This window comes from Salvia splendens, chromosome 20, assembly GCF_004379255.2.
Source record: "Salvia splendens isolate huo1 chromosome 20, SspV2, whole genome shotgun sequence".
Lineage (NCBI taxonomy): Eukaryota > Viridiplantae > Streptophyta > Magnoliopsida > Lamiales > Lamiaceae > Salvia > Salvia splendens.
The window spans coordinates 9,929,455-9,945,866 of NC_056051.1; the positions used below are offsets into that span (position 1 = coordinate 9,929,455).

General features: G+C 38.4%; 1 protein-coding gene across 1 annotated transcript; it reads left to right on the forward strand.

Annotated features, from left to right (window-relative positions):
* The first annotated feature begins 11,099 nt into the window (after nucleotides 1–11,099).
* On the forward strand, nucleotides 11,100–15,940 carry LOC121782957. Its single transcript, XM_042180970.1, has 13 exons — nucleotides 11,100–11,429; nucleotides 11,798–11,933; nucleotides 12,135–12,265; nucleotides 12,361–12,562; nucleotides 12,640–12,878; nucleotides 12,966–13,077; nucleotides 13,180–13,324; nucleotides 13,395–13,537; nucleotides 13,610–13,779; nucleotides 13,890–14,195; nucleotides 14,268–14,323; nucleotides 14,398–14,609; nucleotides 14,697–15,940. Exons 1-13 carry the CDS (start codon nucleotides 11,226–11,228, stop codon nucleotides 15,857–15,859), a joined length of 3,219 nt encoding a protein of 1,072 aa, XP_042036904.1. The 5' UTR covers nucleotides 11,100–11,225; the 3' UTR covers nucleotides 15,860–15,940.
* Nucleotides 15,941–16,412: the final 472 nt, after the last annotated feature.

The window sequence follows — 16,412 nt, forward strand, 5'->3', positions numbered from 1 at the left end:
AGGCCTCTTGTTAGAGTTTAGTATACTGAAAGCATCTTTCGAATGCTTGTATATGTAATAACTCTTTTATCCATTTGTTACCATTTTATGAGAAATAATATTTTGTTACACTGTATTTTGCTTATGTATTGCTTATGTATTTATGAGATGTTGAAATACGTTTTCCATTTAAATACATAGTTTAAGCAAAATGAGTCTAAGTCTTCTGCATAGTAGACGAGTTGTGAGCGGCGTTCACAGTAGGTAACTTGTCAGTTCATGCAGAAGAAAAACTGTTTCACAACCTAGATAGGCTTTGACTACCTATCGTGAAAGGTTGCGACGTCAGTCCGAAAGTTTCCTTACCTAAGGAAATGAACGACGTCGGTGTGGTATAGCACTGAAAGGATCAACCAGTGAGATAAGTCTTTCTTGGCTATTTACTGAAAGACGAGGTCTCGGTGATTGTCGTTTCTTAATCATTGTTGACATAACATTGAGCATACGATATTAATTGAAAACTACTTTGACTTATCAAATGGTGAGGGAATTTCGTTGCCCAAGAATCCTGATAGATTGGATAATGATCATTAATGTCTAAGTGGTGCTAGTATTGTTATTGCAATGAATTGTGTGCTGGGAGAGACAAGTATGATAATATCCTCAAGAGGTGTTTAGAAAAAGGTTTTATTATTCAGAAAACTGGCCAGTTGGAATTTATTCCATGAATAATAAATAATGTTTCTAAACTAGACCACTCTTGGAAAAAGAAATTAATTAATAATAGTAGATAGCAGACTTGATATTAATTAATGGATATTTATATCTTTAACACGGGAAATGATTTAATTAAAGAGGAAGTCCCGGAATACTCGTAATTTCGGTTTGGACGGGCAGTCAATATTATATCTATAGTGGATGATAATAATATTTAAGTTTGAGCTTGAATTAAATTGCTTTTAATTTAATTAGTGAAAGCCTGAACTGTGGCCCAATCCAATCCTCCATAGATCCATGGTCTGGCCCAAAATAATTAACTTATTATAAAAGGGAGAAGAAGAGAAGACTGATGAATTAATTCTACCGTAAAATTTTGATCTCTACAATCTGTAGAGATAAAAATATCGATTTTAGGATTCTTCTTCCGTAGAGATTTCTGTCTTCAATTCTTCTCCAGCTTTTGAGGATTTGACAAGCTTTGCCCACACAAAGGTCGAATTCGAGTTAAAAGGGAACAGATCAGATGATCCGTGGTTGAGATAAATTGAAGAAGGTGATTGAATTCAACTCTTGAATTCCTACGGTATGTTGTATTTAATTGCATATATTCAGTACAGTCTGTGATTATATGCTTGTTGTAAACATGTTTCTAGTATACAATCGGATAAAAGCATGTTTAGATGTAAATCGTTCAATCAAACTAAATTGATTTCCGCTGCAAAACCAACAATTGGTATCAGAGCCAAGTTTTTAGGCTCTAATTGTTTGATTTACTACTTGCTTTGATTGTATGAATAAAATGTTTAATGTTTCGATGCATGTTTTAGTGTTCTTTTAAATTCTTTGTTTAATTGTTGAACTGTGAAAATTCAAAACATTCAAACTACGGTTTTTCGGTCATGAGCAGCCAGCGTTTGTGCCAGGGCTGATCGTGTCCTTAGAACAGCTCTTAAATTTGACCTTTGGATGCTTGATTGTGTCCTACGGCTTCACATCCTATGGGCTGGACAGTCATTTGTCGAAGAGATCAAGGTCATGGATCCATGACCTAGCTGATCAGTATTCACGCAGAACAATGGGAGCTGCAGGTTAAAAGCCGAGGGCAGCTCCGGATCACACATGTTCAGTCGACGTGAAGCAGGCGCCGATGGTCGACAAGTTTCGACCATGTTACGGGGCTGGCTGGTCGAGGAGGAGGTTGGATCAATGGGAGTCGAAGGGCGCCGCTGGCTGTTTTTCACGCCGAGAGCAGCGCCGGCGATTCCCATTGCGTGTGTCCGACGGAGGAATCTGCTGGTCGTGTTTTCCGGCAGAAAGCAGTCTATTGAGGCGACACGAGCAAACAATGGAGTCAATTGGTGGTCGGTGCTGCTGACCGAGTATTCTCGGTCGAGAGCAGTGCCGGGGGCTGCTGACCGACGATCAGTTTCGAGGTCGGATGAAAGTTACTGCTGGACGTGCTTGTCACATCCGAGAGCAGCTGAACGTTCCCGCAAGATCCGACCATTGTGAACTAACCGCTTTTGTTGGGAACTGAATTACGTGTTTTAGTGAACTGACTACGTGTTATGCAACTAATGCGTGTTTTCTGATCTGATTGTATTTTTCTTCTGTTATGCGTAAATGTTGTTATGCTTGGTTGTCAATTAATGCATGATAATATTTGTTTATTGCGTGAATAATGGAATGATGGTTATATATTGCAACTAATTTATGATCTTATGAATTGGTTTGTTGCGTGAATGGTATTGAAGCTTAATGTCTCAATTAAAATTAATTATATGGAATATCATTAAATTAATTTATTAAGATTTACATGTGTTTGAATTTTTAATCTATATCTTATGGATTTTGATAGATTATATCTATCTAGATATATCCTAGTTAGATTAGATTTGTTTATTCAAATAAATCCTATAAATCTAGGATTCCATATTTTTATGGAATAAATATATTGGAATTTAATATAGATTATGTCCATAATATATACTTAACATGACATAGATAGGTTTGAATTATAATCCTTATCTATAAGTTATTGATAAATGAAAATATATACTTAACATGACATAGATAGGTTTGAATTATAATCCTTATCTATAAGTTATTGATAAATTTCATTTATCTAGAATATATATCTTAAGATGATTTGGATAAGTATTTTTCAATTAAATCCTATTATATCTAGATTTCCTAAACCTAATGGAAAAGGATAAGTATTATAATTAATATTATTATTATTATTTAATAATAATCGATTAATATTAATTAAAGAAAATATTTGATTAATTATTTATAATTTATTAATTATTAATTAATCAAATTATTTAATTATCTTAGTTTAATTTCATGGATTTAATAGAACTACCTATTAATTTGAAATTAATATAAGTGAACTTTCTGCCTAATTCACTTAAGTGATAATTAAAAGAAAAACCATACTTTAAAATAACTAAGCGATAATTACGATCCCTGTCGTATATGGTCTCCAAAGAATTAGTCTATGTATGAAGCAGTTTCTAATATTAACGCGACTCACCTTAGTGGGAGCCTTAATCCTAAGAAATAGCAAGTTCATTGGTTAGACTTCTCAAAATAAAGTTCAATTTTATCTAGACGTGATTTCCAATATTATCGCGACCCACCTTAGTGGGAGCTTTAATCCTAAGAAATTGCAGAGTTCAGAAGATTAAATTAACTTGTGAGATAACTGTAGAATTTTGTTTGTGGCGTGCGACCTTCCCTAGAAGGAGTATCAATACGGAAATGAAATCCTTGGGGTGAATATTCAATGGTACAAGCTAGGGCAACGTTTGGCGGCCATGCCACCTTAGTGGTCTCTGGACTATTCGTCGATGTTGTGACCAGAATTTTGTTAAAGATGAACCATTTACTTGACCTCCCTAGAGGCGTACTTAATTCTATTTAACTGTTGTGAGAATCTAAACTGTTTTAATGGTTTTTACTCTTTAGAATCTTACATAGTTTGTAACAATAAGCTATTCATTTTTCTCAGCTAAATCCAAATCAAGATGTCGTTCAATCCTCTTTCCGCTATTCTCAAAGAACACAAACTCGAAGGTCATAACTATATCGTATGGAAACAAAACTTGGATATCGTTCTAACTGCCGAAGAGTACAAATATGTGCTCACTACTGAATGTCCACCTGAACCTGCTGCAAATGCTTCTGCAGCAGTGAAAGAAACATACAGAAAGTGGCGTAAAGCCAATGAGATGGCGAAGTGCTACATGTTGGCTTCTATGTCAACAGTACTTCAACATCAGCATCAAGGCATGAACACTGCTTCTGAGATTATGAACAATCTTAATAACATTTTTGGTACTCAGAATCGAGCGGCTAAATCTTTAGCCTTTCGGAGCATCATGACTAAGGTTATGAAGGAGGGCACATCTGTGAGGGACCATGTCCTCGAGATGATGAGCCACCTCAATCAAATTGAGGTTTTGGGAGGGATCATTGATCCCGAGTCCCAAGTAACTATAATCCTTCAGAGTTTGCCAGCTAGCTATCAACAGTTCAAGCTCTATTTCGAGATGAACAAGAGGGCTTACACCCTAGCTGAACTGTTGACTGAGTTGCAGTCAGCGGAGGATCTTATGGTCCAGACAAAGGCTGCTATGATGAGTTCTAGGCCATCTTCCTCAAGCTCCAAGCTAGGTAAGGGGAAGAAGAAAGCCCAGAATGTTGTAGCACCAAAGATAGCTAAGGGCAAAAAGAAACGGGTGAACACGAACAAGAAGCAAAGTGGCAAGTGTTTCAAATGCGGCAAAAAGGGGCATTGGAAGCCGGATTGTCCTAAAAAGGCCAATGGCTCAGGTATGCACCAAGCTTTCGTTGTTGAATCATGTTTAGCAGTTGTATCTACTCAGCCATGGGTGGTTGATACTGGAGCTACTGATCATGTTTGCTTTGATCCTGATTTAATGCAGGTAACAAGGCAGTTGAATGAAACAAAGATCGAGATCCAGCTGGGCGATGCTACGAGAGTGGCAGCTGTTGCAGTGGGAGACGTTTATTTACGTTTTTCTAGTGATAGAGTTTTAGTGTTGAACAATGTTTTGTTGATACCTTCGTTTAGAAGAAATTTAATTTCAGTTTCTAAACTTGTTTCTGATGGATATTCGATTTCATTTGATGATTCATGCATTATCAAGAAATGTGGTTCTTATATCTGTCGTGGTATCATGGAAAACAACCTTTACACTATAATGTCTACACAGTATATGCAACATAAAAATGAATCTAACTCAACATCGAAAGTTTCTCGAAAAAGAAAATCTCCTTCTGTTTCAATGAACGAAACGTACTTATGGCACCTTAGACTTGGTCATGCTAACCCTACTAGGATTCAAGCGTTGGTAGACCAAGGTCTACTTAAGGATCTAGAAATAGAACCTTATACAACTTGTGAATCATGTTTGTAAGGCAAGATGACTAAGAGACCATTTAAGGTCAAGGGTAATAGGGCCAAGGAAGTACTTGAGCTCGTTCATTCTGATGTGTGTGGTCCAATGACTACTCAAGCTAGAGGCGGCTTTCAGTATTTCATCACCTTCATTGATGACTACTCGAAAGTTGGATATGTCTATTTGATGCGTCACAAGTCGGAATCTTTTGAAAAGTTCAAAGAATTCAGGGCACTTGTGGAGACGCGACATGGTAAGACAATCAAGGCTCTACGGTCTGACCGTGGAGACGAGTACCTTAGTAGTGAGTTCTTGGACTACTTATCAGAAGCGGGAATTGAATCCCAATTGACTGCGCCTGGCACACCCCAGCAGAACGGCGTAGCTGAACGAAGGAATAGAACCCTCTTAGAAATGGTTCGATCGATGATGAGTTATGCTAAGTTACCTATTTCGTTCTGGGGACATGCGTTGCTCACAGCAAGCTATACCTTGAACAACTTACCATCCAAATCAGTACCTACAACACCACATGAGTTTTGGACTGGACGAAAATCTAGTCTAAGACATCTCAGAGTGTGGGGTTGTCCAGCACACGTGTTAGAGAAAGATCCAACGAAGTTGGAGTCTCGTACTGAGGTATGTTTGTTTGTAGGGTATCCCAGTGGAACGAAAGGCTATGAATTCTATAGTCTACGAGATAAGAAGCTATTTGTTAGCACAAATGCTAAGTTCTTAGAAGAAGACTACGTGATGAATCATAAGCCCAGTAGTGAAGTAGCTCTTGAGGAACTAAGAGATAATTCAGTTTCCACAAGCAAAGAACCAATAACACAAGTACAATCTATACCTGAGATATCAACGTCTGTACCACAAATTGTAGAGCCTCGTCGTAGTGGGAGGGTTCCTCGTGAACCAGAAAGGTACATTGGTTTGGGTGAGTCATCTGACTTAGACCCAGACGGCAATGTATTAGACACATGGAACTTTAAAGAGGCGATGGCAGATTCAGATAGTCATTCCTGGAAAGAAGGAATGGATTCTGAACTACAATCAATGATAGACAAAGACGTTTATGATTTGTTAGTCCTACCTGAAGGTTGTACTGCCATTGGAAGCAAATGGATTTACAAACGCAAACGAGGACCTGACGGACGAGTCAAAGTCTTCAAAGCAAGACTAGTAGCTAAGGGTTATACCCAGAGAGAAGGTATCGATTACGATGAGACCTTTTCACCAGTAGCTATGCTCAAGTCAATCCGAATTCTTTTGTCTATCGCAGCCTACATGGATTGGGAGGTATGGCAGATGGACGTCAAGACAACTTTCCTAAATGGAAGTCTTGAGGAGACCATCTACATGGAACAACCCGAGGGATATGTAGTCAAGGGCAAAGAACACATGGTGTGGAAGCTTAAGAAGGCCATTTATGGCCTCAAGCAAGCATCCCGATCATGGAATGTGTGTTTTGACCAAACTGTTAAGTCTTTTGGCTTTGAGCAGTGCCCAGATGAGAGCTGCATGTACAAGAAAGTTGAAGGTAAGAATGTAGTGTTTATGGTACTCTACGTAGATGACATACTGTTGATTGGAAAAAGTAAGAAAATGTTGTCAGACGTGAGAGATTGGCTTTCAAGTCAATTTGAGATGAAAGATATGGGAGAAGCTGGACACATCCTAGGCATTAAAGTTCTTAGGAACCGCCAGAAAAGGATGTTGTGCATATCTCAAGAATCTTACATCGATACGATAGTTAAACGTTTTAGTATGCAAGATTCCAAGAAAGGTTTTCTACCTTTTAGCCATGGAATCACTCTGTCTCAGGATATGTGTCCCAAAACACCTATTGAGATAGAAGCTATGAGAAGGATCCCTTATGCATCAGCTGTTGGGAGTCTCATGTATGCTATGTTATGCACAAAGCCCGATATTTGCTTTGCCGTTGGCATGGTAGCAAGGTATCAGTCAAACCCTGGTCAAGGACATTGGATTGCGGTAAAGAAAATACTCAAGTATCTGAGAAGAACTAAGGAGTATTCTTTAGTTTACCAGGCATCCGAGATATATCCTTTGGGTTACACTGATTCAGACTTTCAGTCTGATCGGGATTCGAGAAAATCAACCTCTGGATATGTGTTTACTTTAGGAGGTGGAGCTGTAATTTAGAAGAGTGTGAAGCAGAAATGCATCGCGGACTCTACTATGGAAGCTGAATATGTGGCAGCATCAGAAGCCGCGAAGGAAGCAGTATGGTTCAGAAACTTTCTTATTGATTTGAATGTGATTCCGAGTATGCCCAAGAGCATCACTGTTTATTGTGATAATTCTGGTGTTGTGGCAAACTCAAGGGAACCACGAGCCCACAAGGCAAGCAAACACATAGAAAGGAAATATCACATCATTCGTGATATAGTGCGGAGAGGAGACATTGAAGTGGTCAAGATCGCATCAGAAAACAACTTGGCAGATTCGTTCACAAAGGTACTTCCAGCCAGGACGTTTGAACGTCACGTGAAAGGATTAGGTGTTCGATTAACCTAGACCCGCTTTCAGTATAAGTGGGAGGATTTTGCAGTTTTGGTATACTCGAAAGCTGTTTTGAGTATAAGTGGGAGATTGTTAGAGTTTAGTATACTGAAAGCATCTTTCGAATGCCTGTATATGTAATAACTCTTTTATCCATTTGTTACCATTTTATGAGAAATAATATTTTGTTACAATGTATTTTGCTTATGTATTGCTTATGTATTTATGAGATGTTGAAATGCGTTTTCCATTTAAATACATAGTTTAAGCAAAATGAGTCTAAGTCTTCTGCATAGTAGACGAGTTGTGAGCGGCGTTCACAGTAGGTAACTTGTCAGTTCATGCAGAAGAAAAACTGTTTCACAACCTAGATAGGCTTTGACTACCTATCGTGAAAGGTTGCGACGTCAGTCCGAAAGTTTCCTTACCTAAGGAAATGAACGATGTCGGTGTGGTATAGTACTGAAAGGATCAACCAGTGAGATAAGTCTTTCTTGGCTATTTACTGAAAGACGAGGTCTCGGTGATTGTCGTTTCTTAATCATTGTTGACATAACATTGAGCATACGATATTAATCTAAAACTACTTTGACTTATCAAATGGTGAGGGGATTTCGTTGCCCAAGAATCCTGATAGATTGGGTAATGATCATTAATGTCTAAGTGGTGCTAGTATTGTTATTGCAATGAATCGTGTGCTGGGAGAGGCCAGTATGATAATATTCTCAAGAGGTGTTTAGAAAAAGTTTTATTATTTAGAAAACTGGCCAGTTGGAATTTATTCCATGAATAATAAATAATGTTTCTAAACTAGACCACTCTTGGAAAAAGAAATTAATTAATAATAGTCAGATAGCAGACTTGATATTAATTAATGGATATTTATATCTTTAACACGGGAAATGATTTAATTAAAGAGGAAGTCCCGGAATACTCGTAATTTCGGTTTGGACGGGCAGTCAATATTATATCTATAGTGGATGATAATAATATTTAAGTTTGGGCTTGAATTAAATTGCTTTTAATTTAATTAGTGAAAGCCTGAACTGTGGCCCAATCTAATCCTCCACAAATCCCTGGTCTGGCCCAAAATAATTAACTTATTATAAAAGGGAGAAGAAGAGAAGACAGATGAATTAATTATACCGTAAAATTTCGATCTCTACAATCTGTAGAGATAAAAATATCAATTTTAGAATTCTTCTTTCGTAGAGATTTCTGTCTTCAATTCTTCTCCAACTTTTGAGGATTTGACAAGCTTTGCCCATAGAAAGGTCGAATTCGAGTTAAAAGGGAACAAATCAGAAGATCCGTGGTTGAGATAAATTGAAGAAGGTGATTGAATTCAACTCTTGAATTCCTACAGTATGTTGTATTTAATTGCATATATTCAGTATAGTCTGTGATTATATGCTTGTTGTAAACATGTTTCTAGTATACAATCGGATAAAAGCATGTTTAGATGTAAATCGTTCAATCAAACTAAATTGATTTCCGCTGCAAAACCAACACCTCTATCGCTTCGTTCATTCGATGTTCGTACTCCTCAGCATCCCCACCACTACCATCACTACTACCACCAACGTTGCTCTTAGTGCAATGTCCATGACTAAAAATGTTGTTCTCTTTTTTATTTGATGGTCATCAAAGCTGGAAAAAAATCAGGTATGGGTTCGCCTGGAACAAACTATTTTGTACTATTCTAATGATTGGTGTTCTCAAAATTATGGAAACAAAATATGTCTTTGTCAATATCTAATAATTTTGGTAAAATATTGACAACATTTTGTGGTGGAAAAATATGAGGAAAATAAGGAATTAGTTTTCGAAAAGATGGCCTCAAATGCCTTATCAGATGGCATACTTTCTATCGCTTTAGAAAAGGGTTATTAAATTTGCTTGGTTGTATATCTGGATTTCAACTTTCTTATGTTATTCTACGATGAATTCAGATTTTATTGGTAAATTCGTACGACATCAAAGCGCTGTAAGCAATATTAACCAGTTAGTATATGTCAATTAATTTTATTTTAAAAATAAAGCCTTTATTAAACTTAGTAAGAGGCCAAATTATTACATGTAATAACTAATATCTGGATAAGCTATTTGAGGGTGACGAAAATTTAATGAAAGGCTCTTACTATAAAAATAAAATCAGGATAGACGGGGTTAGCCTTTTTTCTAAGAGAAAAAAAACTCAGTGTAACGAAATAAGACTTTGTCAATCAATGTCCAATAATTTTGGTAAAATGTTTACAAATTTCTGTGGTGTAAAAATAGGAGGGAAAGAAAGGAAACTGATTTCGACAAGATAGCCTCAAATAGCTTATCCTGATAAAATAGTATTGAAACTTTCCTTGGTTATATGCTATCAGGAGTTCAACTTTCTTTTCTAAATTATATTAAAATGAGAAATTAACATATAGTTTGAGTAATTGATATGTCGCCAAAATAATATATTTTGTGTTGCTAATTGATAAGTTCTCAAAAGGTCTATTTTAATGTAGTTTTTAATTTATCCACCAAATTTCTTGAATTATATCCAATCCAGATTTTATTAGTAAAGTGCATGTAAGCATATATAATCAGATATTTATTCTCTATAACAAGTTTGTTTCAATAGCTGAAAATTAAATTTAGCAACCCAACCCTCCTCAAATTTAAGTACTGTATATGATTCAGAACTCTTATATTCCTTTAATGTTTAGAGACCCCAATTCCCATCCGTGAATATTTATTTATATAGGTTGTCATTTTAGAATAACCCTAGCTATATTATTATCTACTGTTAATTTTGTCCATTTGTAGTTGCTTTCTGAAAATACATGGATTTGTGGAGTCCCAGTTTCACGTTAAAAAATTGTTTCTCAAGTATCTATTTTTCGATTATTGATCTCATGTATAAAAGACTTACTTCACGGTGGACTCAAACCCGAGACTCTTGGTCTCGGTCTCTAACTACTTTGCCCACTTGGCCAACACACGCACAAATCTACAAAATTTTCTTATTTATGAAGATTGTGATTTTATCTCAACAATTATTAAATTTTGCATGTGAAGCAAGCTACAATTCGAAGCCACATATTTCGACGCCACATTGGAGACCGGTGATAATATTTTGATTGATTATTCAGATGACTACCATGGAGGAGCGGTGAACCGAAGTTGAAACACTGATTGATTATTCAGATGACTACCATGGAGGAGCGGTGAACCGAAGTTGAAACACAACAACAATATTCTTCACTGTGTCTGACTGAATGAGTTCTTTTTTCTGGAATATTGCCAGATGCCTAATTGCTTGTCTTCACAAACAAATGGAAAAATAAAAGGCTCAAAACTAACAATAAAGTCTCTTTCAGTTTCTGTCTTGTTGGATGAGTGTCACTTTCTTGTTTGCAACAATGCATTGAAAAATTTAACGCCTGTCTCCTTTTCCTATCATTGGTTCATGGCTCAGAATCATAATTAATAACACAAGGAGAATCTCTCTCTCTCTCTCTCTCTCATCTTCTCTCTGTCTCATGTTCAATCTCTAGAACATCACTAAGACTCAATCTTCATGCAAAAATGGGGTCAAGATTTTGTTCCTTGTTCCTTGTGCATTGTTGGGCTTTTCTGATTTTGAGTGTGGGATTCAGCAGCTGTGAAGTGGCTGTAAAGTTACTGGAGACTCCTCATGCATTCTCCAACAGAAATTACTCCACTTTCTCTTTCCAAGTTTTGGTGGGTGGCAATGCAAGCATCTGCTCCCACTGTTCCACCACTTGCAAGGTCACTTTCTCACTTCACACACACTGAAATATGTCATCTTTTTCTACTAGGAATCTCTGACATCTGCATTTGAAAAATCTAAATATTATGTTAAGATTTTAAGTTCAAGGAAAATCGAATCTTGATAAAGAAGTAAGATTTCATTTCTATTCATAGAGACAGACTGTATGCTTGAGTTCTAGCTGTGTCCTTGCATACCATGTGAATATGTACTAATAAATAAAAGGATTGAGTTTTACTATGGCTGCATAAAATTGCTTCTTTTTTTTGTGAAGAAAAGGAGAAAATTAGTACTCATATTCTGGCAATTGTGGCTCTGATAATTAGATTTGCCAAATAATTTTTTTGACATAATACCAAAAATGCAGCTGGATCATGGCAAGGATTCAGCTTGTGAAGGTGGAAGGATATCTTATTCAAGACTGTTAGATGGGAACCATTCATTTGAGGTGTGCACACAAGGGTCCCGCGGAGTTGCCTGTGCGAGCTATAACTGGACCGTTGGTTGAGCAACCTCCCTATAATCATGACCAATTTTCATTGCATAAGTTTATTTAACTAGTTCCTCAACTAAAGTATTTCAATAGATTAGATATTAATGACCCTAATCAAGATGTCATTTGTGCTCCTAAATTCCTAATCTTTAGTTACATGTTGATTTCTCAAGTAAGTACCAACAAATTGAGAGGTACCTCTAATTTGCAGACACGGTTAAACCCACAGCGCAAATAACAGGAGCGACAAACTTCACAAGTGCTTCTCGTGTTTCAGTGAACATATCTTTCAGTGAGCCATGTACTGGTGGTTTCATGTGCTCTACTGTAAATTCCTGCAACGTGAGTATGTGGTCAGATTGAAATCAATAGCATGCTCTCAGTATTCGTTTGGTTTGTAACCATTATCATTCATGATTGTTTTCTTGCCAAAACAGCTTCTTGTTTATGGTGCTGGAGAGGTCATGCCTGATACATTCAAAGTAATCGAGCCAAACATGAAATACTCTGTTGATGTCAGCGTGTCTAAAAGAGTTCGATATGGACGCTTGATCCTGGTAATGGACAAAGATTTCTGCACAGACAATGCAGGAAACCAATTTACGAGAACAGATAATTCAAGTTTTGTTATACATTTTGGTGAGTTTGATCATAAAGAGTTATGGTGTAATCATGTTTGTTATTCACATTACTAATGTGTATCTATCTCTCTGTAGATAAAAGAAGTGTGCTTGTTAACATGAGAACTCATGTACCCGAAAAGCTGCTTCAGATAGGCACTGAAACTAGAACTGTATTGGCAACTAACAAGGATATGTTCTTAAAGGTGTATCTGTATTTCACTGAACCTGTCATGAATTCCTCTACTGAAATCTTGAACTCCATCGATATAAGTCAAGGCTCGCTCGTTCCCATAAGTGGGAGTAGCTGTGGAAAGCGTAGATTTGGCTACCAGGTTCAATTTTCACCCTCTCAGGATGAACTCTATTTTGTTAGCACCTTAGTCATTTTCCTACTAAAATATCCTTTTGATTCCTTGCAGCTCACTAATATGTCGAACATGGCTATTGTTACTGTGAGCCTGCAGTCGAACTTGGTGATCACCAGACAGGGGACCCCCGTTGCTCCTGTATCTCCAGTAACATTCCTCTATGGTATGCAAAAGAACCCAAACACTGCCCCTAGAAAAATTCAATACAGCAGCTAAAATGTTTTTCCATAGAAATTGACATTTCATTTGATTTTACGTGGTTTAGACTCTCGAAGACCGACTGTTAGGCTGAGCACAACATGCGACATGCGGACAAAAGAGAAAATCATTCTAGTAATGATCAAATTTATGAAGCCAGTGTTTGGTTTCAATTCATCTCATGTATCGATTTCTGGAGGGCATTTGCAGAGGTGATAGTTAGTGTGTACAATACACATTTTCCCACATATGGTAAAATTTCTCTTGTTATACATTCTACAGCTTCCAAGAGGTGACTAGGAGAAGCTACACGGCTCATATACGCGCAGATAGAGATGCCATATCCGTCTATATTCCTGAAAATGTGACATCCGATGTTTCCGGGAATGGAAATGTAGCATCTAATACCCTGCAAGTCAGGCACTGTAAGGCCTCGAATCTTTTTTCTTATTATCACCAAAATTTGCCATTTTCACCACTAATTGAACTCTCTTTAGATTCAGCACCCGTTGAATCCTTGGTGGTTTCGTACTTTGCTATTGCTGCTTTTGGCGTTACAGCTTTGGTTGCCGGCTTTCTAACTGTTTCTACAGCAAGTCTGCTATCCGCTGGAGCATACTCCAAACCAAGCGCTATCTTGTGTTCCGACCCTGCCAGAAATCTTTTCGTAATCTTCCATCACTTGCTATAATCTTTATTCTTAGATCACAAAATAATGAGAAAAAAATGGACAAATAGCTCAAAGATAGCATACGTATGTGATCTTAATTGGTGCAGAGAGTCGCATCGCATATTCAAGTCTTTGCACTGTCTAAATGGTTATCAGTCACCTTGCCCATCGAATATTATGAGCTTACAAGAGGCTTACAGTGGAGCATTCCCTATTTCAACCTCCCATGGGAGACGGGCGACCAACGTTCAGTCATGGTGGGTTCAACTTCTCCTAAGGATCGGCTGATTCTTGTTCCCAAAGGTCACGACTCAATATTCGTTGAGGGCCTTAAACCAGAAGCTGCAAATGTGAACTCACCAAAGGTTTTTGGGTTGCCTCTGAATCCTATGGAGTATGCATTTTATTTTGCGGTAAAGATCTCATTACAAACACTTTGATCTTGCTATTTACTACTGTGTATTAATTGAGGTTTTTCGATACAGAGTGAAACTGCCATGCCAGAAGCAGAATACATCTTGGATCCACATAATTCACACGGGTAAGAAAGCACGGTCGGGTTTTAAAGGCAAAATCTGCTATTGCAGCTTGATGAATGCCTATTTATTCTTCCAGATGGAGAGATTTCAGCAGAAGCATGTTCTGGCTAGCTGTAACCGGAGGCGGTCTGATACTGCTCCATGCTCTACTTCTCATGATCCTAAAATTTAAGAGGGAAAACAAGGAAAAACGTAGCTATGGAGCACTCATTTTCCCAAGATTCGAGATCTTTCTTCTAATACTAGCACTACCTTGCATCTCCGAAGCATCAGCATCTCTAATCAAAGGTACGTCGCAAAACATACCCTTCTACACAATTTCCACACAAAAAACATAGTACTTATCTGAAGCTACATTGTCATCTTCATTATAAGGAGCAACGCCTTCTGGCACAATCGTGGGTGTTCTCATACTAAGCCTAGTAGCGTTTGTGCTACTCTGCCTACTCATATTCCTCTCCTTTGGCATCACACTCGGAAAGCTGCTCCAATACAAAGAGGTTCACCAAGAAGGCCAAACATTCCACTGGTATCAGGAACTGATTCGAGTCACATTAGGCCCGGGCAAGAGAGGCCAATGGACATGGAAGAACGAACGTCATTCCATCTGCTTAACCATCCTAGGCCCTCTCTTTGAGGATCTAAGAGGCCCTCCTAAATACATGCTGTCACAGATCTCCGGGAGCACCATCACCAAGCCAGGCGACACGATCATTGCCTCAGACGACGAAACAGAGGATGCAGAGGCACCCTTCATACAAAAACTCTTCGGAATCCTTAGGATCTACTACACATTGCTGGAATCCGTGAGGCGAGTAGCTCTTGGCATCGTTGCAGGCGCCTACTCTCAGACATGGTCATCAAGAACTCCCACGATCGCCCTCCTCTCCATCACAGCGTTCCAGCTCTTCTTCATGGTGCTCAAGAAACCATTCATCAAGAAAAAGCTCCAGCTAGTTGAGATCATCTCCGTCACATATGAGCTTGCAATCTTCGCCTCCTGCCTCGCCCTTTTAGACCGACAGCTCACCCCCATCGACGAGAGGAGGCTAGGGATTGCAATGGTGGTGGTGTTCATACTAGCATTTCTAGTGCAAATGATCAAAGCGTGGCAGGCATTGTTCAAACAGATCAGGCAGTTGGATCCCATCGAATATTCATTTTTTATTGGCTTACAAAATGCAGCAATTGGATTTGCATTCTTGATCTTGCCTCATTGGTTGATCAAGAATCGGCTCAAGAGGTTTCCGATCAACAACCCCGGTGAGGGGGATAGTATGAGAAGGAACCAGAGCTCCGGGTCGAGGGAGAAGCCGTGGCTGAGGCAGATAAGAGAGATGGCAAGGTCTAGCTTCAGCAGAGAAGGAAGCAGTACAACAACTGATCCTTCATCGAGTAAGGTGAGATGGAGTGGGCTTTGGAGGAGTAAGAGAAGTGGGAGCTCGTCGGCATCGGCGTCCGCCTCAACGTCGACGGATTATAAGGCAAAGCCGATGGGATTGTACAAAGAGTTGGAAGACATTTTTGCTTCCAAATGACAGGTTTTTAAGCATGCATGGGCACAAACATGTTTTGTTTTGGTATTTTTATATTGAGACAATTGCCTCTCTTATATGTTATGATTCACGAGTCGAGTGAAACTGATGCTAATAGGCATGCACGGTTCCGAACTGCCGGTTCCGGTTCATTAACCGGCGGTTCACAGTTCATCATATGCATGAACCGGAACCGGCCCGCCAAGACACTCAACTGATGCTAATAGGCATGCACAACGGTTCCGAACCGCCGGTTTCGGTTCATTAACCGGCGGTTCACAGTTCATCGTATGCATGAACCGGAACCAGCCCGCCAAGGGTCCCGGCGGTTCCAGTTCCGGTTTAAAAAACCGCCAGTTCACGAGGCGGTTCAAATCCGCCGGTTCCGGGCCGGTTCGGCGGTTCAACCAAAATTTTAAAAAAATATATTTTTTATTTATAAAAATTGATTTTTATATTTTAAAATAATTTTTACAAAAAAATGAATACAAGAAATTCATAATAATCCATATATATTTGATGGGCTTGTTAATTTATGAAACCATTCTTGGTTGTT